This window comes from Xiphophorus couchianus, chromosome 22 (genome assembly GCF_001444195.1).
Source record: "Xiphophorus couchianus chromosome 22, X_couchianus-1.0, whole genome shotgun sequence".
Lineage (NCBI taxonomy): Eukaryota > Metazoa > Chordata > Actinopteri > Cyprinodontiformes > Poeciliidae > Xiphophorus > Xiphophorus couchianus.
The window spans coordinates 1,741,612-1,769,140 of NC_040249.1; the positions used below are offsets into that span (position 1 = coordinate 1,741,612).

The 27,529-nt window shown below is 39.4% G+C and overlaps 2 protein-coding genes and 1 long non-coding RNA gene across 4 annotated transcripts; 1 reads left to right on the plus strand and 2 right to left on the minus strand.

Moving 5' to 3' along the window:
• Nucleotides 1-715: 715 nt before the first annotated feature.
• Nucleotides 716-17,625, minus strand: nt5c2a (5'-nucleotidase, cytosolic IIa). 2 transcript variants are annotated; one of them, XM_028005983.1, is made up of 19 exons: nt 17,495-17,625; nt 16,218-16,338; nt 11,016-11,048; nt 10,097-10,170; nt 9,646-9,763; nt 9,454-9,549; nt 8,713-8,804; nt 8,162-8,219; nt 7,715-7,808; nt 7,566-7,619; nt 7,395-7,478; nt 6,760-6,801; nt 6,539-6,646; nt 5,870-5,936; nt 5,032-5,202; nt 4,092-4,143; nt 3,803-3,863; nt 3,056-3,232; nt 716-1,569 (listed from the first exon to the last, which is right to left on the minus strand). In XM_028005983.1, exons 2-19 carry the CDS (start codon nt 16,316-16,318, stop codon nt 1,333-1,335), a joined length of 1,719 nt encoding a protein of 572 aa, XP_027861784.1. In that variant the 5' UTR covers nt 16,319-16,338; nt 17,495-17,625; the 3' UTR covers nt 716-1,332. The 2 variants fall into 2 exon arrangements, with proteins under 2 accessions (XP_027861784.1, XP_027861785.1); XM_028005984.1 differs by lacking the exon at nt 11,016-11,048.
• A 133-nt stretch (nt 17,626-17,758) lies between these two features.
• On the plus strand, nt 17,759-18,410 carry LOC114137425 (uncharacterized). The gene is made up of 2 exons (XR_003593986.1): nt 17,759-17,887; nt 18,011-18,410. It is a non-coding gene; the product is annotated as an uncharacterized LOC114137425 (long non-coding RNA).
• Nucleotides 18,411-19,916: 1,506 nt separating this feature from the next.
• wbp1la (WW domain binding protein 1-like a) lies at nt 19,917-25,363 on the minus strand. The gene is made up of 4 exons (XM_028005988.1): nt 25,051-25,363; nt 23,369-23,471; nt 22,478-22,639; nt 19,917-21,130 (listed from the first exon to the last, which is right to left on the minus strand). Exons 1-4 carry the CDS (start codon nt 25,111-25,113, stop codon nt 20,667-20,669), a joined length of 792 nt encoding a protein of 263 aa, XP_027861789.1. The 5' UTR covers nt 25,114-25,363; the 3' UTR covers nt 19,917-20,666.
• Nucleotides 25,364-27,529: the final 2,166 nt, after the last annotated feature.

Below are 27,529 nucleotides of genomic sequence, written 5' to 3' on the forward strand. Positions count from 1 at the left end.
CAACTTTTAGAGCAACTTTGCATTAAAAGTGTCATTATTTACTGAATGACACTTCATGACAACAGTCATAAACACTATTAATAAAGACATTCATGTTATTAACAGATGTTATGTCATGTTTATGACAGTGTCATGTCGGCCTTATGCACATCCTGTCAAATAAAGTGCTACCGAACTTAGTTGCTGAGGGAAAAAGACTCAACGTGAGCCATTTTCTAAACAGGCAGGTGTACATGAAGAAAGTTAGAGGAAGGAACGCTGTGGTCTCTCTTCTTCTAATAACTTCTCACAGCAGGAAGACAAAAAAACAAACAAAAAAACCACCTCTGAAGGCTGGTCTGTGTTCTTGTCGTACCGTGGACCTAGATGAGGAACAGACTCAAATCAGTCAAAAAAGGGAAACTGAAATTTGACCCACAAGGTTCAGATTATTCTGACGAGTAAATCTTTGGTAAACTGAAGGGGTATTTAGACCAACTTGTTAAAGTTGGTCTAAGCTAGAATATTGAATCAGTCCATCCAGCAAATCCCACAGTACCTCTGCAGAATTAGTTGACGGATGTTTACAGGCTTCTCTCTACAGCTGCACAATCTGACCACATCCTGACCATCTGACGTGGTTTGAGATGTGGTAACAGCAGCAGCTTGTGAGGAAGTGGGAGCTGGTAACATGTTCTGTCGTTTAACCATTTAACAACTGGCTCAAAGCTGCTCAGGTCTCTGCCTGGAGCTTTTACGAGTACATAAAGTTTTTTTTTTTTAATGTTTTCACACAAATGTTTTGTTACACTAACCGCCCACGAGATGAAAACCCTCAGACTGATAAAGATATCCATCACCAGCATTTATATGACAGTCCAGCAGTTGCGATGGTTTTAATGGTGTGGTTGATTGGTCTGCCTTTTACATAATACAATTTGTAAATCTGCCACATATTTAAATGAGCACATAGTTTAAAGCTTCTTCTTTGCCTTCATGTACAGACTGACAGTCTTGTGCATAAAGCTGCAGGAAAACAAAACAAAAACAAAAGAGCAAAATGGCAGTAAGAAAAAGAGCTCCGACTGAGTGGAGAAGCTGATGGCTGGGCAGAAGCCAGCAGGACCCCCCCACACACACACACATGCAAACACACACCGTTCATGCCTGAATCCTTTGCTAAGAACAACTAGATCCAAACTGGCTTCATGATCCTGGTCAAACCAGCAAACCTGGACGTGATTTTCTAAAGCTTAATATCCAATCAGCCGCTTGAAAGTTAGACAAAACGTTACGCTTTGAACAATCGAATAAAATGTGCAACAGAGATAAGGCTCATCTATCTGCTTCCTTTCACTCCTCTTCCTCCTCCTCCTCCTCGTCGTCATCCTCGTCGTGGCAGTGGGTGATCTCCTGTGGAGTCTGTGGGAACAGGTGAGGCGGCTGGATCTCGCTGATGGATCGAGTGAGCTGGTGCCGCTTGATCTCCATTTCTTTGACGTCAAAGTCTCGGCGGTTGCGGGTGGCGAGCGGCGACTCCGTGTCTATCAGGTTGACGTGCGAGTGCTCCACCGTCGACTCGTGAGGCATCTGGACAACGAGACACAGAGGCAGAGCTCAGGCAGAGAGCTGGCGACTCGTCATCCAACCTTATCCAGTGTGTTTTGGCATTAAACGCTCATTGGCGTGTAACTCCTGCAGAGTCCGTTCCACAGCGGAGTGGTGGGAATTGGCAAATGGCCTTTAAATCATTGAGGATTTCAGAAACATGTTTCTGCCCAGTTGCCTGATGTTCGTCCATATCTATGGGGGACTTTTTCTGCCACAATTCGAGAGCACACATTTTCAGTCTGAGGACAGGATTTCATGTCTTTTGTTCTCAAAACTTTTAATACTTGTGCTTACATTTTTCATTTTGAAAGCAGGACTTCATGTCTTTCTTCTCAAAGCTTGTAATGGTGGTACTCAAAACTTCTGCTCTCTGTCAAATAATCGCTGTGCTCTCTCAAACCTTTCTCCTCACGTTCAAAACTTGTCTCTGCTCGGATCAAATCTCCGCTTGCAAACCTCTCTGCTTGCTTGCAAATAATTTTCTGCTGACATTTGGAAAAGAAAAAGTACCGTCGCCTGGCAACCTCTCAGCCAACTGAATGAAAGGGTTATACTATACTGGGTATCTGTTCAATCTGGTTTCGGTCTGGACTTGGACAGGGCCATTTATTATACAGGTTAGGGATTAGGGTTATTATAATATATGACGTACTATATATAATACATAGTATTATACTATAATATAGTGCAATACTATATTATTGTATTATAGTATAATATTATACTATATCATAGCAGTGTATTATAAGCCTGGCGGGTCACCAGACTTTACTTGTGTTCCCACCAGGCTAACCATCGATTATTTAAGGTTTTTTTAATTGTTTGCATTTTTTAAGACTTTATAGTTGGGGTTCAGGTATTAATCTTCCAATCTTTTAATAACACATAATTATCAAATGATATTTTCAAATTTCCTGTCAACTTTAAACATTTTTTAACTCAAAAACCCAACGGGTCGCTGGATGAATGACTGCCCTAGGGCCCAACCACCGTGCTTAGCAAGTTTTCTGGGGGAAACCTTGTATAGTATAATAGTTATACATCAGTATGGATATACAGAGCTGAACTGCTCTGCATATGAATAAATATGCAGAGCAGTTCAGGCTCCATTTAGTGCAAAACATGCCGACATTATTGGCCTTCCATCAGGAGATATTATTATATTATAGTAGTATTATCATAGTATTATTAAACCCTTAAATGTCTATTTAGACCAGTAAACCACATTTACCACATAATCCTGTTTCTGTGATGATGTCCGCAACACAACTCCATTAGCTTTAGCGCCTCGCTCTCATCTGAAACATGTGAAGGCATCTCTGCTGGCAAGAGCCAATTCAAGTAACTACATATAGTATTGCTGGATAAGCCACAAGGAATATAAAAGATTACCAAATGGTCCCACAATTAGCCAGATGTAAACACTAAGAAGTTCGGATCTAAAATGAAGCAATAACAAACTCACCAGCACATGTGCAGCCCTGAACAGATAGCTGAAGGGGTAGTAGAGCAGGTTGATGAAAGAGGCCGCGTACAGGTCGGCGTATCGCATCACCTGGGAGGCAAACAGTGTCTGCCGGGATCCACTGCGCAATAGACTTCCCATCATGCCGTAGCACATGTCCATGTCATGGGTTACTTTCTGTAGACAACATGTTGACCAAAGAGAACAGTCACAATTTGCATAAGATAGCATGCAAAGTATCCACAGTGCTTTATCTTTACACATTTCGGTATGCTACAGCTTTATTTTAAAAAACGCATTCAATTAATCTCTTTCCTCAACAAATTCTACCAAAGTTGCGAATGCCTTCCGGATGCAGTGCATGCGGCATCATCAGGTTGTGATGATGAAAGCAAAGAAATCCAGAAAAAAAATTCAAACATCCGTTGATTTCTACCAAAATGGCGGCTGCACCAAGTCGAGAAAATATTTCATTGCAGTGGGAAATGAGTGCTGCAAGTCAATGACTCGGTACAATCTACTGGGTTTCCATAGACTGAAAACTTTTTAAACAAATTTGAATAAAGTTGACTGTGTTGGTTGATAACAAAAACCACGTGGTTTAAATTCCATTTCTATTTCTAGAATGGTGGCGCTCATGGTGGCAGCCTGTTCAAGTTGCTCTGTTAAGTTAGTTGTAATTTGTTCATTTTTTTAGACTTTTGTTCATATTTTTATTTGTTTTGGTTATCTTTCATAAGGTATTACCTTGATGCGCCTCTGCAGTGAGCTGATGTCAGGTCTTTCATTACTACTGCTGTCCAAATGCCTGAGGATATAAACATGGGAAGGTTCACCTGTCTAGTTAAAGTAAGTTAAAGTTAAACATCGTGATCATGCAGAACCCTCACTATGATCACGCTTCTTTGTCAATAGTTGAAGTATAATAGAAGAAAAGCACATCCTGCAGCTTCATAAGTATGTGTCAAAGGATATGTTGTAATAATCCATTACTACACAACACATATATTAAGAGAAAAAAAAAACAGGACCTTACTTGTAAAGATCTGCGAGAAAGCAGTCAAGTGACTGAAGTTCCTCAAAGATGGCTGGAGAGAAAACGACAATGATGAGTCAGTTTACTTGGAGCAGCTGAAGAACAATGTTTAACTACAGAGCTGTGTGTGAAACTGTGCTCATCTCTCCCACTCAGACATCATTTTGCCCGAGCATTTTGTGGAACCCGCAGCAAATATAGTCTGTGGCAGCCTTTCAATGTTATCATTTTAATATGCTCCAATTACGAGGTTCTTCTCGTATCTTCTACTTTATTATTATTATTGTTATTATGCTTTTTTAATCTTCCAAATATTTGACCAGCCATGTATTCTGTCACTACTGACACACTTGCAAAAAGCAGGTGAGTAATAATTACTTAACGGTATGAAAGCAAATAAATCTGAGCTACGTTTTGATCACGTACGTCAGGCTACGCATGAATATTTGAACCACATTCCTGAAACATTACCGTTTTACAAAGAAACTCATGACAACGGATGTGTGGCCACCGTTCAGATTTATTATTCTGGAGCCGGCTTGACGCACTAAAGGGGCAGTACAACATTTTCCATCCGCATGATGTCATTTTATAGCACAATCAAGTAACTATGTTACCTTCAGTAGTTATAAAAAATACTACTGACACATATCTATAAAAATAAAATAATTGTATTTTTTTATAATTCTTTTGATGCATGTATGAAAAGCAATGTCTGACTTTCATTTGTTCATTTTCATTGAATTTTTATTCATTATTACCTTTATTAGATTCAAGTTATTTCTGTCACCATTGTGGGGTTTTCTTTCATTAACCGAGGGGTACCAGCAATATTTGTCCATGTGTGTGTGTTACTGACTCTTCAGCTTTGTCCTTTTTCCATGACATATTACCTAAAAACCGACAGGTCCCTTTTAAATGTGATGCTGAAGCCTCTCACCGCTCTTGTCAGTCCACACATGGAGCTCCTGGGCCAGCTCAGGTATGACCAGGAACGTTCTCCAGCCCTGGCGCTTCTTGGACTTGAGAATGTCTCCAAAAATGTGGTCTCCAATGTAGACGATGTCCTTTCCTTTAGCACCCAGCAAGTCGCAAACGATGTCTGAGGATCCTGAGAGAGAAAGTGAAGGGAGTATTAGAAGGTCTGATCGAAGACCGCCTGCTGCACTCTAAGGAGCAGCAGATCCAGAGCTTCTTAGACTGTCCATACAGCCACAACATGGGAGTTTTAACTGCAATGCAAGATATATGTGGATACTGGGATAATGACTGCTATTCATCTTTCACATTTACGGAAGCACAGCGAAAACAAAAAAACAAAATAAAAACAAAAACAGATGGGAGGTCTGAATTAGATGTTTAAAATTGCATGTCTCTTGTCTTTGCTCTTTGGTGTTGGAAAAACAAACTGTTTTTTACTAGAACCAGTGAAAAACTGGCACTGAAATCAGCCATGATTAAGGTCTGGAACTTATTTGGTGGAAAAAGTCCAATTGAAGAATTTAATAAAAATATGAAATAATTTTGTGAGTTTTATAAGTACAGCATTTTGAAAACTGTGCCACGTTCCTTCGACTTCGCAGTAATGCACTACTACCAATGCTGGTCTTTCTTATGAAATCCCAATAAAACAGATGAACGTTGGTTTGTAACGTGACAAATTGAGCAAAGGTTTAAGGGGCGTAAATACTTTTGCAAAAGGTGCCGATGATTTTTGTCTTTTATTCAATAATTACTGAGGGGATCACTTACAAACCCATACCCATTGGAACATTTACCTCCAGAGTACACGATGCCGTGCTGGAGCTGTCCGGTGTATGTGCCGATCTTCAGTCGACCCGTGGTCTGAAACAATCCACAGCTTCGTCACACACTTTCAGAGAACACGACATTCAACGGCTGGTTTCAACTTCCCGCTATGATGACTGAACCTAATTTAGACATGATTAAGGCGCATAGTTTGTATACGGCCCCTCTCATTACAGGACGCCGTCATGTTTGGGGAAAGGTGGTTGGCGTAAATTATAGCTAACTCTGCTTTGTAGCTTCCCTACACAGAATCACGACTTAAAAGTCTGGCTCATGGTCCTCAGTGGTGATGATGATCTGCATCCATCTTAAGCTACTATTTATTTGTCCCTTCAGGACAAAGCAGACATGATCAGCTGGATCTAAATCAGGTGACTGCCTTAGCTATTAGAAAATTACTTTTTGCTTGGAGAAGGTATGCTTAGGCTTGTTTTCTTGTTTCTGGATGAAATGCTGTCGAGTGAATTCAGAGGCTTTATTGGGACTGGAAGAGATCAGAGCTACAGCGTATTATTATAAGCCTGCTGAGTTTTCCGTAAAATGCTAACACGCAAAAGGAGAAAATATTTTCAAATCTGTCCGAACAGCAAATGATTTTGTTCCATAACTTAGAAGTTTGTCTCATAGCACACACTTACAGTGTCGACTTGCCGCAGAACTGTACCTTCCGCAAAGAACACGGGCTTGCGGGCGTCTACCAGGATCAGGCCAAAGTAGGACTTCCAGGGCCGGTGAGGTGTTCCCGGCTGCAGGAACAGCACAAGCATGAGGAAGAGTTCTGCATAATGCTTTGTCTTAACAAAATGTCCCGACGGTCATGATTCTGATTCTAGTCGGGTTCCCGATAAACTCGACGCACCTTTGGTCCATGAGGAAAGTCAAACAGGTAGGTCATGATTTTCTGCAAGAAGATAGGAGATATGCTTTTAACACCAATGAAAACAGAATAAATATAAATGGTCTCAGAAAATAAAACCTCGGAGCAGATTTATCCCAGATGGTACAACCAAAATACACCTCCTGCTGTTATTCTGCTAGCAGGGATCATGTTGGGATCAGAGCCTCATCAGCCTGCTCACAGCTGCTCCTCTTGTTGAAGTGACAACATCACTGTTGATCGATTTCACCAAAATGACAAAACTTGCATATTGCATAGACTTATTACCCAAAGATTGATATTTGTCACGCTTTTATTTCTAATAAATGGCCTCTGTACGTTCCTGCTCTGAGTTTGAGGCAAAAACACAACATGGTGTTTTTATGACTTCACCTTCACCAATCAACCCAGGACAAATTAAAAACTCATTCCTCAACTTTAAACACAATCGGCCTCACAGTTTAATCACAGTCAATCAGCACATCATCAGTATGGACTGGATTCTTCGGGAGTGTGAGTGAAATTGATGAGTAGTGAGTGTTGCTGTGGGAGGTGCACAGGAAAAATAAGAAATAATAGAACTACACAAGTTAATTATGAAGGAAGAACAAACGTACCTCAGTGTATTTATAATCACTGTTAGTGGCCAGAAATACTTTAGCCACTTCGTTCATGCGGCTGAGGAGCAGAGGGAGCTTCGGCTGTCCACAAAAACCAACAGCACAAGTCAAATCCAAGAGTTCTTTACAGTCAGAGGCTAGCTTTCATAGAAAGCTGAGATCACTTACATCCTTTACCACATACTTCTCCAGGTTCTCAACCGTCTTCTCTTTCAAGGATCCCTGTGAAAATCAGGTGAGAGCCAACAGAGAGCGTGAACAAAGGGAAAGCTGAAGCCAAGGAGTTATTAAGGAACAGGAACAGGAACAGGGTTTACCTTGAAGTGAACCCAGTCCACAGCATCTCTCACGTCCTGGAACATGCTCTTGTACGACATGAAGAGGTCTCCGTCTTTGAAGCCAGATTCACAACTACAGAAAAGTTCACAGAGCATTTTCATCAATGAATAAAGTTGGTCATTTACTCAACATTCTACCAACAATTTATTTGGGGGGGGTCCTTCGAAGCGGTCAGTCTTTCTAGTTGTTTTTTGAAAATTTGTCTTGATGACTATTTCTTTTAAAGATCTTTCAAAGCTTATGTCCTGGTTTCTTGTTGCTGTTTTTGTTACAATTTATGCTCAGTCTAAGAGCCCTCTGAAGGAACTAATAATGAAAAAAGGAAAGCAGAACAGGAAATACAGGAAAACTGAAAATCCTTAACTTGGTCAGCTCTAAAACATTGGAATAACCTCCATGGACTGAAACAGAGCATGTGTGTGCACCTTGCATATCTGGGACAGTTAGTAAAGAAATCCACCAAACAAGCGAAGAGGTATGTTTCTGTGGAGGAAAACAAAATGAACAGTCTGATTATACAGCATTATATCAAATTTGCTTTGCCACAAAATACATGACTGGCATGACCAAAGGTTTTTTGGCTGTGTCGACTCCATACCTATGGTGGACCTGAACTGTGGATGTTTTTCCACCTTGATAGTTTTTTCTGCATCAAAGCATGTGGGCAAAATCTTCCGATTCGCCAAGTGTGTGAATGGCGTGAGAACATTGACTATGGCACTGGGGTGGCGGTGTTGAAGACCAGAGGGTCGTTTGATTGTTTGAGGCTGCTTGCAGCTTTAATTATCATTATTTTTTTTTCATTTTCCAAATATTTGACCAGCCATTCTGAAGCTATTACTGTATTTTCCCCTTAACTTCTTAGGTACAGAGTAAGAAATAATTCTGGTTAGTTTCACCCAAATGTAGCCAGGTCTTTAGAGTGAACAGTCATGTTTCGTTTTAGAATGGAGATGTAAATGGAGCTAATACTCACCTGGCAGGTTAAAGAGTGTGTTCAGGATGTAGAAGCGGTCGGTATCTCCACGCTGGATGAATTTGTTGGGATACATCTCTCTGATCTCAGGTCTGTGCACAGACACAACAAGTTAGCTGCTTTCATCCAGGCGTTCAGTGTGTGGGCTTGAATGAGCCTTTTACATGCTGGTGCTCAGGCCTGTCACAATAATCAATAAATCAATTAATCGTATGATAAATTAAAACAAAGTCAACAATTTCCATTGGCATGATTTATTGTTCATCTTTTTTTTCTCTCTTTCTACCAAAAACTGGATGATAAAAGTGTTTAGTTTGGTGCTTTGGTCTCAACTTATCCTTTTTTGAAGGAGAATTTTGCTTACAAATACTTCAAAATTCATTTTATGTATAGCTTTGGTTATTTATTTTTGATATTTAAAATGTCTTCCAGTTCCAGTGTTAAATGTCCACTACAATGTAAAGTTGACTAATCTTTTATAACGTGTTCTTGCATTATTATTTTGCTGTTACCTCTATATTACTTAAGAATGGTCTCAAAAGAATATTATTGTTTATCGCAATAACTTCTCGCACAATTTATCGTCCAGCAAAACTTGTTATTGTGACAGGCCTACTGGTGTTAGCCAAACATAATGCATAAGCTCTAGTGAGACATTAAACAAATCCGTCTGCTGCATGGTTGTGATTAGAACCTCAGTGTCTCACTATGAGGTGGAATAAGGAGAGATGTGAAGCTCACCCCCTCAAGAAGTTGAACCCGTGTGCACACACCAGAATGTTCCCATAGGCATCCACTTTTAGCAGGTTGCCAAACATGGTGTCAAACACCAGACCTCTGAGGTGATGCAGACAGAGGAGTGAAGGTGAGAAAGTCAATCTCTGCAACAACGACTGAGTCAGAAAACCAAACAAGACGCCGAGAGGAACCCACCTGGTGGGGAAGGAGGGATCATAGACAAAGTTGAGCAACTCTTGGGGGTAACCGATGGATACCAGACGCTCAACGGTCAAGTCAAATCCCAGTGACTCGTACTCTGGAGATTTATACACTGCACAGGAAGGGAGGCAGAATGATCTTCACAGCATAACACAATGTCTGAACCACTTAAGTTCATACTATATTAAAAATACGTAAAAATGCTAACAAAAAATTCAATTCTGTTTTTAAATAAGAAACCATTTCCCTAAAGGTACTGTATACAGAGGAAAGATAGAAGTATTCAAATGATGAAATAGAATTTGAACCAAAACCAAATTCTTCCATTAAGAAAGAGAACGCATTCTGAGATGCTATTAGGATTTATTTACAGAACTTTTAGCAAAGCTGTTTTCTCAGTAACCTTCAAATGACTTGATTTAAATTAGGGTTATACTGTACTTACCAGCTAGAGTATAATCCATGTCAAATCCAAAGCACTTGATTTTTTCCATGGCCAAGCTTCGATTGACAAACACCCTGCAATGACACGAATCTAGTAACAATTAGGAGCAATTCTATTTTTTTTTTTAATTGTCCACTTTTCTGATTCCCTCCAAGCGACTCCTAGGTAAACGACTGATCAAAAGACACAGTGAGTTTCAAAAGCAGGCCATCGCAAAAATAAAAGAATTCTCCCAAAAACACACCTATAAGCACGGACAGACATGCACTACACATTCAGACAGATACAAATAATTTCAAGTTGTTACATGGCAACATTGGGATGTTACTGGGATGATGAAGATACACTTTACCCAGAGGGAGCATGAGACACTTTTTATCAAAACAAACTGGAGAGTTGAAAAAATTAAAATGACTGACGCTGTTTCATAAGTGAGCCTGAAAACATGCTAATTTACCCATAATCACTTTGGTATAGAATACATCTGTTCAGAGCAACAGGGACACCAAGTCAGAGCTGCTACACATAGTGCCTTGTGCAACTGTTCACTCCTAGATGCATCGTCACATAATGCCCATAAACTTAAATGTATTTTACTGGGACTTTATAGTTCCAGAGGTATAAAGACGTCTGCAAGGTGATAAATGTTACAGCACTTGATGTCCCTCATCTTATCACTGACTGCTCTGTTCTGCAGATTTCTGTTGTTGAGACAGTCGCCTCTTCTACTGCCACACAGAGTCATATAATCTGTAACACCATTTAGATTTCACAACCACAACACTCACATGGACCACTTACTGGGAGTTGTGTCAGTACTGATGACATTTTATGAAAGCATTATGAAGAGTTATGTCATATCATGGAAATCATAATACCAGTCATCACAGTGTGCTTCAAAAACAGAAGGAATGCGTACCTCATTGCAGGATGAGCCAGATCCCTCGGAAAGCTTTGTAATAGAAAATACATGTAGGTCATGTGACAATATGCATAAACCAGAGAGATTAGATATGCCTGAAGCCACTAATGTTAAATACAGAAAGTTCAAATCAATACAGGTTGACTTGTTCCTCATCAACTCAAATAATGTTAATATGCAATCATTCTGACAGGCCTTTAAGTTCAAAAGAGTAGACGCAGTTTCTTTATAAAAAATTTAAAAAGTAAATACAAATTCTTAATTTCAAATTGGCAAAACTACTCAGTTAAAATGGAAATATGCTCTTTTGCATGATTCCCTGTATTTGTTTTTTCTTTGTAATAATTTCACTAAATACACTCCAAAAGATTAGAAAGCATAGCAATCATTAAAGATGAACTTGCAAGGCTATCAGAAGTCGATCACGTCCAGTTTTCCTTCAGGTCTGACTTTTCAAATTTCTTTATGTAAATGTTTCATAACTCCACAATTAAAAGTATGAACATTTAGCATACAAAAAAAATCTGTGCTGCAGGTACAGCTGCACAACATATCCCAAACATAATATTATTGTAATGTTTGTGATGATTTTTTTTTTTATTTTTAGATTGCGATAATTTTTGCCTAGTATATACGAACTGTAATGAACTTGCTATTTATGTAACATTTTAGCCAGCTGGCGGCAGTAGATGCTCACACTGCACAAATGACGTTGTCAAAAATGAGAATGAAAAGAATAGTCAGATATACGGAGACAAGTAGATCAGGCGATTTTCTGGTGTATTTGTGCAATGAGGAAGGATGTAGCCTATGAAGGCAATTTAACTACGCCAAGATGTGCAGAATTATTTCTTCAGGTAAAACGGGTCAAAAAAAAAGGGAGATTTATCTGAGTCTGAAAAATTCACAACTGTAAAATGTCTTTCAAACAATACTATCGAGAATATTAGGGTCTGATGACAGAAAGTCGCGGTTTCAAAACAACTCAAATTTTTCGTCAAGCTGATGACGGAAAATTCATCAGACTGCTTATACAGGAATGATGTTAGCATTCCTGTTGCTTGTACCAACAGGAATGCGGTAGAAGCATTCTAACCCATGCGACCCCTAAGTCATGCACCCCTCCATTACTACTAGCTCTGCATGTTCCCCTCTTACCCCCCTGCCCATCCTGCCTAAACAAATTAAGTCCGCTATATGGGAATACTTCGGCTACCACAATGAGACAGACAGCAATTTGGAAGAAGAAGGTTGCCCTATGTGCAAAATGTGCTTATGGACAGTGTCAGCCAGAGGAGGCCACACATCAAACATGGCAGCACATCTAGGGGAGCAGCACGCATCACTATTTGCCAAACTGAAGGTAAAAATGTATGCTCGTCTTGAAATGAACGAGCTACCATTAGCGTGTAGCATTAGTGAAACAGATATCACCATGTTACTGTGACATATTGTGCTGGTCACAACTTGTTTGCAAAAGTGTCTTGGAGTTGTTAAGACATTTGATTCATTTTAAGTGAAAGGTGAAAGTACGGAGTGCCTCTGTAGCATTAGCTGAGGAGCTCTTTAGTTGAATGCATATTTTGTGAACACGTGTTCACAATGTCTGCCACCTCGTGTGTGAAGGTGTTACTGAACTGGACAACTCCTTCAGTGGCAGGATGCCGCATCTCATGTGCACAAAGAAGCATTATTGCAAACCCTTCTTCCCAGAAGCTGTTAGACTAACCATTTACATGCCTGCTTTATTATCAGTTTTCCATATTCTTGTAAGAAGATTGTTATTTCGGCACAAATATACACTGCAATTTGACTATGCATTTTTTATAACTATATAATTATTTCCAACATTGTACATTTGTCCCTGCTCTGGTCTCTTATTTTCTTCTTCTTGACTATAATTGTTATAGTCATGTGTTTCTTTCCACTTCAATTTTTGTGTCACTCTGCTGCTGCTAACACACCTGAATTTTTTACTCCTCAACAGGGATAATAAATAATAATTGTATTTATTGTAACACGCAGAAAAAATGGAAACAATAAGTGAAGCAGCGTAGCTCTATGAGTTGGTCTGTTTGCAGTGACAGTGAAACGGCTCCTCTATCAGTTAACACGCAGTTTGCTGTGATTGCAACACGACACACCTGAAAGCTTTGCTGAGGCTCAACGTAGCAGCAATGCTCTCGAAGCCTTTCAAAGAGATTTTAACTGGCGAAGGAAAAGTAAACTTTAAAGCAACCATTTCTCAGGATTGTTCATGATGTCAAGAAAAGAAAATAATAATAAAAAGTTGAATACTCTATCATCAGTGATATGATTAGTTGGCTAACAGTAGGCACAATGGAGCACAGTGAAGAGAGGCCTTGCACCGCACACTGATAATTTCCCAACACCCCACACTCCTCAGTGGATAAGGATGAAATGCTCAAGCTAAGATTATTATCAGTCATATCATTAATAGTTATAGTAATAACAGGGTAAAAAAAAACCCCAGTAACAATAATAATTGAAGTAATATTCAATATTTATCAAAAAACAAACAAAAAAATCCATTTGATTGATTCAGTGCAAAATATACTGTGAATGTGTGTGTTTGTGTGTGAGGTTAAGCTGATTCAGAGAAACAGCGATTTAATAAATTGGTTAATAAAAACATCATTGAAAAATATATGGATAAAAGTGACTTTATTGAGTCATTATAGATATTTTAGCTTTAGATTTTTGGAACGTGCGCGGCATCACCCCCAGGTGTCACATCTATTTCGAGGGATTCCAAAAATGAGTTGGAAATATTAGTAGATACAGCTACATCATCTTTCTACCTAAACGTGATGCTTGCCAGATGTGCAAGAAGGTTTGTCCAGATGTTAATACGTAGCGAGCTTTTTTTTTTTTTTATTTCCAATTGAGAAGTATTATTTTCTTGACAATAGTTGGAGAAACAAGAAGTGGATCTTTGCATTTATCTGGAAAATGTTCCATTTCAATGTGATCCCCACATGAAACTCTGGGACTCTGCAGCCCAAAAGGGTAGAGAGTTTTTTCGGTTACGGATATCCAGAAGAGTTGAACAGGTGTGCAGGTCCAAATGGCATGAAAATAGTTGCCGGTGCTGTTCAAAGTGCATTGTGTGCAAATGTCAGACTTGGTAAAAACCCATTTTAAACATTTTTCTTTGAGTGATGTGGGACCTGTGAATTATTAGCTTATGTCGACCAGAGTGTTTATTACTGCTTCACCGACCTACGCCGCTCTGTGACACTCAGAGTTTCTGGTTTCAGACCAGGAGAAATCAACCAGGTTAATTCAATTCTGAGTCAAGTTACCCCCGAGTTAAATGTGGAGTTTAACTCAGGGGTTAAGCCTGAGTCATGTGACTTATTTAAAGTCATGTGACTGCAAATAAGTCACATGACTTGATGCCCACCAATGCAGAAGTGGAACACTTTATTTCATTGCTGTTTTTTGTATAAAACAACAAAACAACAACAACAACAACAACAAAATCAATGGTGCAATCATTACAGAGGTGGGTTAGAGTACCTACAAATTGTGCTCCAGTCAGAGTAGTAAAACTTCAACATGTTAAGTATTAGTAGATTAAGCTTTAAGTAATCAAGTGTAGAAATATATATTTTAAATTCATGTCGAACAGTCAACAGTAAGTTCTGTGCAAATTCTGGTATTTTACAGATTAATACCAAAATATTTATACAAATAAGGAGTTGGGTTCAGAGGCTGGTTCCAGTGTTTTTTCATGGGGGAAAGTTAAAAAAAGAATGAAACCAAAAACAGGACAGAATTTCATCATGAAATATAGAAGTAGGCCATGTAGCCACTTGTGTCGGCTCCTGTCTAGAACTGCCCATGGGCAGGAGGTGCATTTTTGTTAGCATGTTTTTCCTTCATTCTTATAGCTTGATAGGAAGTCAAGATTATCCAAACTGGCAAACCACATTAATAAAAATAATAGTGACAAAACCCTGTATTTATAAAAGATATCTTCATTTTCTACACAGAAAGCGCCAACAAATTGTAATGTAGAAAAAAAAATCACTTTTTCATCACAATATTTATTTATTTACTGTTCATCTATTAGTATGATTTGTTATTTAAATTGCCATTTTTTACTATATTGGCTAATACTATTATATACTGTATGACGAAACGCATCCTCCAAACTCAACATAAGCAAATAATCAAACCATAGTAGTCTACTAGTAGCACAATAAGAACCTGAATCGATCATAAAATGTTCTGTGATATATTGGTTTTAGGAGGTGATTGAGGAACGAAGAGACTCTGATGACTGGTTCTACTAGGTTCTGATGTGTTCCTCTCCTTATTCATTCTGTCTGATACCATACAGCCCACCGCGCGCCACTGAATATCGCTGACACATTTTAAAAAGAATTACCTGTATTCATCCTCACTGAAAATGTTTAGCCTGGGACGTGCGTCTTCCCACTCACGTCTGCACTTTTCTAAGACTTTTTGCTTCTAGGGATAATCGGATCGAGGACATTTTAAGAAGACAAAGGGTTGATAGCATCTCGCCTCGGCCAAGTAGTGTCCGTCTCTGGGCAACCGTGACAACAGCTTCCAACTGTACCGTTCTGCGTGTTTTATTTTGGTCATTATTGTTACTCTTAGTGTTGATGTGTGTGTAATAGGCGTGTCTATCAGGAATGCATGGAAACACGGAACAATCGGTATCGGTTCAATACGGAATGCAACATCCATCAGCCAAATATGGTACGATTCCGTATTTTACAGGAGGGGCGATCCTATCTCAAACATCGGTGTTACAGCATTAGCTTGTAGCATTCATGGGGGAAGTATCTCCAAACAACGCTGTTCATATAAAAAGAGTCGCTCATGTTTTTCCCAGATGTCGTTGCGATGTTTCAGAGTTTAAAACTTGCAGCAGTCTTTGTTTTGATCAGGGTAGTGGCTGTGGGGAGGGGCTGAGTGTCTGTTACTGCAGCACTGCTGCTGAAAGAAGTGCCACAATTTAGACAAATAATTATAAATGGCTCAGTTCATATTGATTTTGATGCACCTAAGTAGCTTTGGACAATTAATTTTTCTAGTATCACATATGCTAAGATATCGATTATTTTGACTACTCTACTGTGGTGTCATAACTGTTCCAGGACCATATCTGGGTAAAGAACTGAAATGCAGGTGTGACTGTACCTGTGGTGAGCTTCGCGTCGATACTTCTTCATTGCAATGCCGTCCATGTTGGCCGGGAGTTCAGCACAGTTCTGCAGGCGGTTACTCCACGAAGTCGTCATCTTTGACGTTAAAAATGTTCCTGCAGTGAAACGGTTTGCTCATTAGAGTCAGAATCAGGCCGATCGGTTTCGAGGGACAAAAACAGGAGTCTGAGACTGCGACAGTGTTCCTGAATCTAGATTTTTCTGTGAAATTTTTCAAAAACATAATGGAGGACGTTCGCCTGTGAATATGAAGTATAATCTTTGTTCTTTTCATGTATTGTAAGTAGCATTGTACGCCTTGTAAGTAGGTAAATACAACGTCTAATGAACAAGAATACATCAAATATTATACATGCTTTAAAGCTGCAGTAAGTAACTTTTCAGTTTCTTTCAATAAAGAACTTAATGAAAAACTGCAAGCGTGTGTCTGGGTCTGGTGAAGTTTTGGTTAAAACATGTTTGTTTTTCATTCAAAGAAGTTACTCACAGTGGTTAGAGAATCCAGAAATTTTACTCAAGAGTAACAATACTACATAATAAAATTAGTCAAGTGAAAGCAAAATGTGCAGCTTAGTAAAAATACTCCTAAAGCTACATTTTAAAGAAAAAAGAGTTATTCAAGTAAATGCAATTGAGCAAATTTCACTAGTTGCAACCCAACTCTGAGCCTGGTGCAGGTGCAGGTGCAGTGGCCCATGTTGGCTCTTTCAGGTGGAATCAATTGGTTTCCAATAGTTTTGCAGATGCTGATTACATACGAGTTACTGGTGTATAACGTTGACACACACCTGTATGCTCCAGAGCAGCAAACTGCCTTTATAGCAGCGCTCTTACTGGCTAATGATTATTAGATATTTAAAGCGCGATGAACCAAGCTGCTTGCTCTCTTAATTCCTGCAGAAGCAGGAAGGTGGCCTCACAGCTGCAGATGTCATGCGGTATTTTATATTTGCCTCTGTTTAAAACCGGGTCACACCCAGACAATTATTTCCTAAAATCCGGACGCATTAGAAAGTACGACAAAGCTGGAGTGGACTGAGCAAGTAAACGGTGTGCAAACATAGCCGTGTTAGTTCTTTTAAATTCGCATTGCGACACTGAGGCTCGCAGGCAGCTGGAGGTGTCCGAGAGAAGCCAGCAGTCAAACACGTTCAACGTTGGCACGGGACGTCAGAGCCGGAAGAACAACATGAATAAAGCTCTTTAAAACGGAAAGAAATGAAGAAATACTCGACTAAAAACGCCACTTACCGTCTCTACGTTAACTTGGACAGCGACTGTGGGAGGAGCGTGCGCAGTGGTCGCGAGCTCCGGGAGGTCTGCGCTGTGATTGGACCGTCCGGAAGGACGCTCTGATTCACAACTGAGTCCTGAGACGGTCATGTGAGACACCAAGAGTTACTGAGCTACAGGAGCAGCACATTTATCAGTCTGTAGATGTACAGGAAAGCATGCGGATTGTTCTTCTAGCCGATCTAAACCAATAGCCCCTGCTCTTCCTGTCGTTTCAGCATGCTACCATCTGCCGTACGGGAGAAAACACAGGACAACAGGAAATACGGCGGCCATCTTGGAGCGGTCGTCCCTTCTTTGCTAAACCAAGACAGCAGAAGATATTAGCTGTAATAATTGTAATTTTAAAAGGTAGGCCTCATTTGGGCAAGGCAGATTTTTGATTAAAAATGTTTTTAAACATACATGTTTTCTTCCTCCTCAGGACATTTATTTATGAATCAAAATGTGTAATTATTTATTCTCTTTCAACAGGTCAGACATTGCAGCAGACAGAGGAAGAAATCATCTTTCAACATAACCCAAAATGTTCACATATTCTACTTCTGGTGGAGCACTTTGCAACAAAAGTTGATTTATTTTACACATATGCAAGATCAAACATTTTTAAGATGTTAACCCATGGCTTTGTGAGATCCCTCGACATTGTACGACTAATGTACAATTTCATCAAGTTAATATTTATTATTCCAACGGGTACGTTAGTAAGGTGTGTGGTAAAGTGGTCCAATAGCTCTCAGAAATGAGCAATTGAGAAAAAAATATTTTTTTAAACCCTTTATTGTGAAGTATTCGCAACAAATGTATTAGAAATGTTTTGAATAAGCAAAAATACTTATATGCAGACAGAAAGCATTAAAATTTTAAAAGCACACAACACTGCAGCTATATTCTGCTTGGACCTTATGAACCTGGAAATCTGTCCTGGTTTGTCCAAACACACCAGCTTGGGAGAGGAGGAGTAGTTTAACTGGCTAACCTAAAAAGAAATCTGTGATAACTGTAGTTTGCTGAGATGTATTTGTGAACAAACAGAGCTCAAACTCAAAGATTAAACTCATAGTATCAGATTGTAGCTGTGGTAACAAAACAATCTTAACTATCAATATTGCTCTTTGAATTTTTACAAAGTAAACTTTCCAGCTCCTTAAAATCTGAAATTTAAATGTTGAACAATTTAAAATCTTTTAATTTATGTATGCTGAAACCATTAAATCAAATTTCACAGCATTGATCATCTCAATTAACTAAGTTACATTTATATACCCGTGGCCTTTGATAAAATGTTAGGCTTTATGGGCCTCAAAGGCTTCTGGCGGCTTCTGGAGCTGCTGACTTAATTTGGGTTAAACAGAAGTGCAAATATTCATTTTAATTGCACTTTTTTGTTGGTTTGTTTTGTTGCTTTTAAGATTCTATAGTTGTGGGTTTAAATGGCATTTCTCTAGCAATGTCTTCCCGTTAGCCAGTAATATTTTTACATTTTCTGTCAACTTAACATCTTTTAATACAACCCCGGTAGACGGCCTTGACACCCAGTCCATTGGGCTTAGCAAGTTTTCTGGGGGGAAATCCTGCATTTCACAGCCCAGTCTGGGCTTCTCCCCTGCCCCATTTGCTTGGATTCCTCCAGTAGAGTTTCAACCGGGCCAATCAGAAATCAGAAGAAGTTCTGAACGATAAAGTTGAATTTCTGCACCATTTTAGAAGTGCAGTCTCCCTGTAGTTTTAGCAATGGCTACAGAGAAAGTGAAGGAAGTCGTTCAGTCCGTGTCAGTCACGCTTCCAAACATTAAATTAACATCAACCGCCATCAGGTTTGTATTGGCACTTCAATCTTCGCAGTGAAGGATAACAATTTACAGTGCAGGCAACTTACAGTAGGCAACTTCATAGTACTGCCGCAACACATAGGTCACAGGAAAAGTTAGCAATTGGCTAACATTTAAAGCTTCAACAGAGGTCACGCCTCCAGGAAGCAATCGCTTCTCAATGGCCAACAGGCCAGATCCTCTGGACGAAGCAAAGCGTAGAACAAGGGCCTGGTTTTCAGCAGGCTAGCTATGACGGAACATTTTAATGGTTTTGAAAGTGTAGCTTTTTAAAACCTGAATACACCTGGATGATAGAGCCCAGTTCAGAGACAGCAACTACTAAACTAGCACAGAAACCAAACAGAACAAACCTCCCTCTGATTGAGTGCTTCGAGTTTGCATGAAGAAAAAAGAATCTTCTGTTAAAACTTTGTGGTCAGTGGTAACTTTACTCCACGGTAGTTATTTGCAATAAGTGGAGGTATATTCCACTTATTGCAAATTGATAATATTCATACAACCAGTTGCAGAAATTCAGCACAAAGTAGACACGGAGAGGACGTGTAGCCATTGTTTTAGTAACACATTTAAAATAATAAAAAATACATTTATTAAAAAAAATATGGTTGAGATCAAATCTGAAATACAGTACACATGAAAAGACTCATTATTTTGGCCCTGTTCATACTGAGTTTCAGTGCTTCTCCTGAAGCAGGTAGACAATAATCAGCTTAAAACAGCACATAATAAGGTGAGGCTCAGATTGTGTTGGAGAAAAAAAAAATGTTTTAGTTGTTTCATGCATCCTGGAAAATCTAATGCTACATGATCCATGTCCCCCTCAATGAAGGTAAAATATGTCACCCCACACGCTTTGACATTCTCTTTGGTAATGTAGTGAGGAATCTCAGATGGGTGCATCATGTAGCTAACTCAGCACGTTGAGGCTGCTCAGTGCTTTCAAACAACCGTACTGAATCCCTAAACAGAATCCCACCGTGGAACACTTTAACTTCACATCAGCTTACAGCTGGTCTATAATCTACAGCTGCATTTCTTTTCCCTTCTAACTGGATTATTACCTGGTGTTCTACACCAACCCTTATCCTTTTTAAGGCCCATTCTGTTCATAATCCACACAGTCTTGTGGATTAAGACTAAAAAGTGACCATTTTCAAGTATTCATGTACAAATCAAGCGATCAGACTATTAGGTTAATGAACCGAATACCCACAGCCTGAATAAATAGGTCTGCAGAAAGAGCCAACGTCTTAGTACAAAAGGTGCAACATTCCAAAAATACAAGACAGACTTCATCACCCAGGAGACTTTGTTTGGGTGTCATCAGCTGCAGGTCCACCAGCAAGACCCCATTCAGCAGTCTGGGGATCAGTACAGTCGTCTGGCTCATCCTTTCCTCTCAAGCCCTCCTCTTCTAACGTTTCTTCTCTGTCAAAAAACTCATGCTGATCCCATGGATGCTCCTGGCCTTCACACACTTCAATCCCAGAATCCCCAGTGAAGCGCCGGTACCGGCCTGCTGTCGAGTCCTTGTTAGGGCCGTTGGTACTGCTGGAATAGAACGGCGTCGTCTCTGGAGTCCCACTAAGCGCTACATTAGCGTCACATGGAATGGAGACGGCCGAGTGGGGGCGATAGACTTCCTCAGGAGGGTCACTGGACGGTGGTACCAACTGGAGAGGTGTGTACGGAGGAGGAGGGGTTGCTGGTCGGGTGACTGTCTCTTCATAGGCTGGTAGCAGGTAAACAGGCAAAAGTCCTGCAGAAGACAGTGTTACAGATACATATGTTAGTACTTGTGCAGATTCATGCTAAAAAGTTATATACATTTAATTAAGTATGCTGACCAGACGGGCCTGGTAAGCTTGTTAAACGACAAGGTAGAAGGAGATGGACCAGTCCTGGACTTCTTTTTTTAATTGGTGCAAAACATTTAAATTTGTTCTGAACACAAAATTAATAAATCCAGGAAGCTTCAGTGGTTTTCCCCAACAATCATCGACGAAGAGCAGATTCAGACAGACTATGGGCGAGGTTCTGGACTGTCACTTAAACTGGGATTACTGGGCTGGCCTTATTAGCACTATGGTTCGGCAGAGACTGCACTTTTTAAAGAAACTGTTTTGTTCTTTTAGAGTCAATGACTCAATGCTTGTAATGTTTTATTCTGCTTTCATTGAGAGTATTTTAACCTTTGGCAACGTCTGTTGGTTTGGCAATGCTATTGAGGCTAAGAAGAAGTCCTTGAGAAGTACAGTGACCACAGCCAGCAAACTTTTAGGAACCACTCTGCCAAGCATGGAAAAAATATACATGTTCCGAGGAAGGCAAACAAGATTGTAGCAGCCAGTGCACATTACTTGAAATCCTCATTTGAGCCACTTCTTTCAGGACGACGGTACAGCCTTCCTTCATTCCCAAGAACAGGACAACATTTCTTCCACACCACAATTAGTGATTAAATCATTAAACAATAAAAAGGTACCATAAATTAGTGAGATTGAACTTTGTTGCTGTTAATGATGTATGTCTTAAATTCACTGTATGTGTGTGTATGTCATATGCAAATGCCTGCGAACAATGCTGCAAACCAATTTTCCCACTGGGATCAATCCGTCCGTCCGTCCGCCTTGGTGTTAGAGTACTTTGACTGCATAACGGACATCATTTATAGTCTCTGTGCAACTTTGTTTTCTATGGAAAGCAAAAGTGTAGCAGTGGTCGATGCTGTGATGATGTCAGCAGTGGAGAATCTCCAGGCTGTGGTTTTGATGAGTTGTAATCCAAACATTTTGCATTCCAAAGGCGGATTCAGCGACTGTGTGCAGGAACAGCCAGGGCCAAGGAGGACTGCAGAGCGTTGCTTGAGAACACGCAGCACTTTGCAGTTGAGATTGGACGAAGCAAGGCACCTTACCTTTCTCACTAGTACTGCCTAAAATTTCAATAAAATTCTGAAACCTATGCAATATTTCTTTTTGCGCTTGCATATGGCCTGTTGTCTGGGTTCAAAACTTAACATAGTATATGACTGGATGGCCCTTTTTAAACCCTACTCTATTTAAAGGTAACAAAGTCCACAAGCGGTTCCAGGTGCACAACTTACGAAGATAGAGGGGTAGCTGAGAGTTGTTGTGAACCTCCCTGTAGGCAATCAGGTTGATCTCGTTCTGCCGGCGCTGCTGCTGGAAACGCTGCTTGGCCCGCCAGTGTTGCCACACGCAAAAGCCTGTCAGGATAATAATTACAGCCCATACAAGCCAGAACCCTAAAGAGAAATCACAGGGCACCAAGGAAACATATTAATGTGTAGCTCATAACTGGAATGGCATCATAAAATGAACTTCGGCAGGACTCTAAACTTTAGGCAAGTACTCAAATGTGCTAAAAATATGAGTTCTGTGTTTAAACAAACTCAAACTTGCAATTGAATTTAAATTTATTTGTTAAAAAGCTGCATAATTATAACATCTACTCTGAATCCTGCAAACTGTCGTTGACAGAACTTTACATCGGTAATTAGCTTCATCTTCTAAAACTGTAATCAGCGACTCTCTAATGCACGATAGGCTGTAATGTACTCAAGTGAGTGGATGGGAAAAAAAAATAAAATCTTGTAAAGCTTTTTGTAGAAGCTCCATAGAGGCAAAAAGTTAAGAGTACATGTGTGGACAGATCACAAGACTGTGACTTTACACCAAAACCAGTAGTAGTAGTAAGCAAGTGTACAACATGCCGCTTTAACAGTCATCACATTCTTTTTCCAGTATATGCAGAAAACGCCAAAGAATTATTTTTTGAATACAGAAGAAAGAGAAACGTCATTATTACTGTATTTATAACAGGATTGTCTTGGGACAGAAAAACACATACATCGCAAATAAATCCTAGCTTTAACCTATACCGTATGCCACGGACTCAATTATACTATTAGATGCTTACTGGTTTATGATATCTCTCTCCTACTAATGAAGTGGGAAATAGAAAATTAACTCACACCACAATTCATAGATGTTACTGCAGCACTCTGCTTGTCCACAGCAGTGGCCAGATTCACAGATGTAGCTCTGGTTGTTCACTCCCTTGCAAACGAGTCCGGCCTATTCACACAAAACAAAAAGTTTCCAGTCATCTCCGACTCCACATACAAGATTCTGAAGCAGTAAGGGACGTTTTTCTTTTTTTTCCCTACATCTTTGATAAACAGCAATTATAGGCACATTCCAGTTTATACTCAGGCCTTCATCCTGCTTTATTTTATTGGCAGTTTCTGGTGTTTATGTTAGACATTTGTTGTAAAAACAAGTAAAAATAAAAGGCCCTAAAACTAATCAGAGTGGAATGGTGATGAAACGCCACAGACAAGATGATAGAAATGTATGGTCAAATGCTGAAAACCTTAATGGTACAAATAGAAATGAAAGCAATAAAATATATACAAAAAGCAAAAGAGTGAACAAAATATATTTTTGAAACAACTGCTACAAAACTTCATTAATCACGAGAAAACAAAATATTGAAAAAAATAAGTGATCTAAAAACTATGGGTTTCCATTTCTATGACAGCCCGTCTCCATCACTCTAATGAAATATATACAGTATATATATATATACAGTACAGACCAAAAGTTTGGACACACTTTTCTAATTCAATGGGTTTTCTTTATTTTCATGACTATTTATAAGGCAAGAAATCCCACTTATTAACCTGACAGGGCAGGTTGACCTATGAAGTGAAAACCATTTCAGGTGACGACCTCTTGAAGCTCATCAAGAAAATGCAGAGTGTGTGCAAAGCAGTAATCACAGCAAAAGGTTGGTACTTTGAAGAAACTAGAATATAAGGGCTATTTTCAGTTGTTTTACACTTTTTTGTTTAGTGCATATTTCCACATGTTATTCATAGTTTTGATGCCTTCAGTGTGAATCTACAATGTCAATAGTCATGAAAATAAAGGAAACTCATTGAATTAAAAGGTGTGTTCAAACTTTTGGTCTGTACTGTGTGTGTGTGTGTATATATATATATATATATATATATATATATATATATATATGTGTGTGTGTGTGTGGCGTTCTAAGAATCATAATATAGTTTATCAATATTGTAAGATATAAATTTATTATTTTTTTTGCTTATTATCTGAGTGGCGGAAGTGGGCTTCAAATACATTCAACTCCAATTACATTTAATTAAACCTGATACACAATTTCACTTGAGAGAAGATTAAAATGCGAAACCAAACAAAAACATGCGCAGGAGGTGATAACAGCCACTGCTGCTGTCAATTTTCGGACTCTAATGTAACTTTAATATACACTCAGGACAAAGCGATACAAATCTTTAAATAGTCGCCACTACATGTTTTGCATAGCAAATCAAACGTGATACTCCTTATAAAGTATTTAAAACAAAATAAAAACTCGACGTTCCTGTTTGTTTCCCTGGTCTATAAAGTTGGCCACAATCGCTCTCCTTGCTGAACTAAACGCAGAAGTTTAAAATCAGGTGAATTAGCTGTTTTAGTATGACCACAAACCGGAAGCACAACTTGTAGCCACCAGCTAAGCAAAGTTTACCGTGTGAACGTCTTCGCTGCCCATCACAAGCCAACACCTGTAGACGTTCAAACGACAGAAAGCTTCAACAGCTGGGGCCGACATTAGATGAGCTCTTACCTCGGCAACATTAGCTGACGGAGCAGAACTTCCATGTCCAGCGTTAAACTTAGGCGAAGACATGATTAAATTCACCTGCCTTTAGTCGTTTTAAATAACTTCACTGAAGCTCGCTGTCACATATTAACACAGACTAACACAAAGTATGTCAAACTACGTCGGGTTCGGTGTAAATGAAGCACAGTTCGTCGTTCACATTGTTCTCGGTGTTTATTTAAAGGGACTGGTTCTTTTTGTTTCACTCTGACTCTACTTCCAAGCTCCTGACCTCACAAAGCCCCTGGGCATGTTTTAAAAAAAAACAGAGAGAGAGAGAGGAAAAAAAAAAAAAAAAGAACGTTCTTCTTCTTCTCTATAATTGGGGACCGCAAGCAACTTTAAGGTTCATACTGCCACCTACTGCTCGTGAGAGTGTAGCAGCATTTTGGTTAAGGAAATTGAACTATATTTATCCACCACTTCTAAAACCACTTTTGTTTTGTACGAACAAAAACGCTGTAAACACAGATGAATGTGGTAGATCTCTGAACATTTTTAATTAGTCACGTCTATAATATCTGGTTTCTATTTTTTTTGTTTTCATATCAATATGTTTAGTGTTGAAGCGTTCACCCGACATATTTTTTTATATTCTGGGTTCTGTTTCTTTGTTTTTCCTTGTATCTGCAAACAAAGATGTTATCTATAAAATTTCAGCCTGTTGTGCCGCTTGGAAGCCATTCGAAAATACATTAGTATGCTTGCCCTTTATAGTAGATATTTTTACTGGAAGTACTTCACAATGTTACAATGTATCTTTATCTGTATGTTGCTAACTGCAAAGATTAGAAATTAATTTAGTAGGTATTAAAATGGAAAAGAAAAAGATTTTGAAAAGTGTTTCTCTTTATTGAATTTGTTGTTTTGTAAATGTGTTATCTCCATTTTTTTTTCAGTCCCCAAAATACCAGAGTTTGCACACAATTTTAGATTTTGGTTTGTCTGATAGTGTCATCTGAAAATATTGAATCAAATGTTGTGTTTACAGTTAACTCGACACACGAATAGGCGTTTTACCAAATACCGTGGTCCTTTTACCTGAGTCACTTCTTGCATGGCTACTACATTTACATGAGCACATCTTTTGGCTGTTCCACCAGCCTTGGATATCTGACGTATTAAGAAAATGCATAAAACTAAATGTCTGCACAATGATGGTCTGTTTAGCAGTTTTAGTTGCTCTTAAGAAAGCTGCAGTAATTCTGATGAATAGGGACCTTTCGCCTGCCTGTCCATCACCTTTGGATGGTTATTTTCCACAAAGCTTGGCTGGCCCCTTTGAACCTTACGGACAAGTTTTGGGGAACAAAAGCAGACAAATCACATTGTCACATTTTCCAGTCTTTCATGACCTCCTATTTAGGCACCTTTTGCCTCTCTGCATTCATGGTCCTCCAAGAAAGTCAATGGTTCCTTACATCCTATCAGGGCAAATCAGGAGGATACATGCTAATCCCCTTAATCTGCCCTTTCTCCTGCGTGCAGCCACAGGGAGAGAGGGACCACAAAGGGTAATCCTGTCAGAGAAACAATAGGATTAAGGGCCCAACCTCACAAGTGACAATCAGGTATCCACTGACTGATCTGCCAAGCAGGAGCCCTATCTGTAAAGTCCTGGCTGGCCTGTCTTCACTGTGACTTTATTTTTGTTTGGTGGGGTTCAGAGGGATGGGGGGTGCTACAGCAGGAGGGGTATTTCTTTGAGGGACTGCTGGAGGTCTGACAAGTCTGAGGTCTTCTATGCACCAGGGACCAAAGAATGACTGACATGTAGAGGGGTAAGAGCACGGTGGGGGTTTAGTAAAGAAAGGTGGGAAATGTGTGTATGTCTGTCTGTGTGGGCACAGGTGAGGCTCAAACACAGGACAACTTTTAGTTGGCACTTCCCAAATTTGAACCTCATAGAAGAATAGCAAGGAAAAAAAAGCTGCTGTCCAAAGAAATCAAAGATGTCTGCTGAATAACCACAAACCACGTAAGGGGAGACGGCAAACATGTGGAAGAGAGTGCTTAGTTTAGATGAGTCCAAAATTAGCATCTTAAGCTAAAAAGATAAATGTAGTGGAAAACCAACCCTGCATATCACCTTAAAAACACTTTGGAAGGGTTAGGGTTAGGGTTAGGTGTGCATAAGACTGACATGACACTGTCATAAACATGACATAGCGCCTGTCATGAAGATGAAAGAGTTTTCATAAATGTTTACGACTGTTGTCATGCAGTGTCATTCGATAAATAATGACACTTGCGTTAAAACTTGCATTAAAAATCCATTTGAATGGTCAGCTTTACATTAAAAGTGTCACTATTTAGAGAATAATGCAAAGTTGATGCTTCTAATGCACTTTTCATGCAACTTTGTATTAAAAGTGTCATTATTTACCAAACGACTCTACACGACAACAGTCATAAACAGTCGTTGGCATAACATCTTCACAAC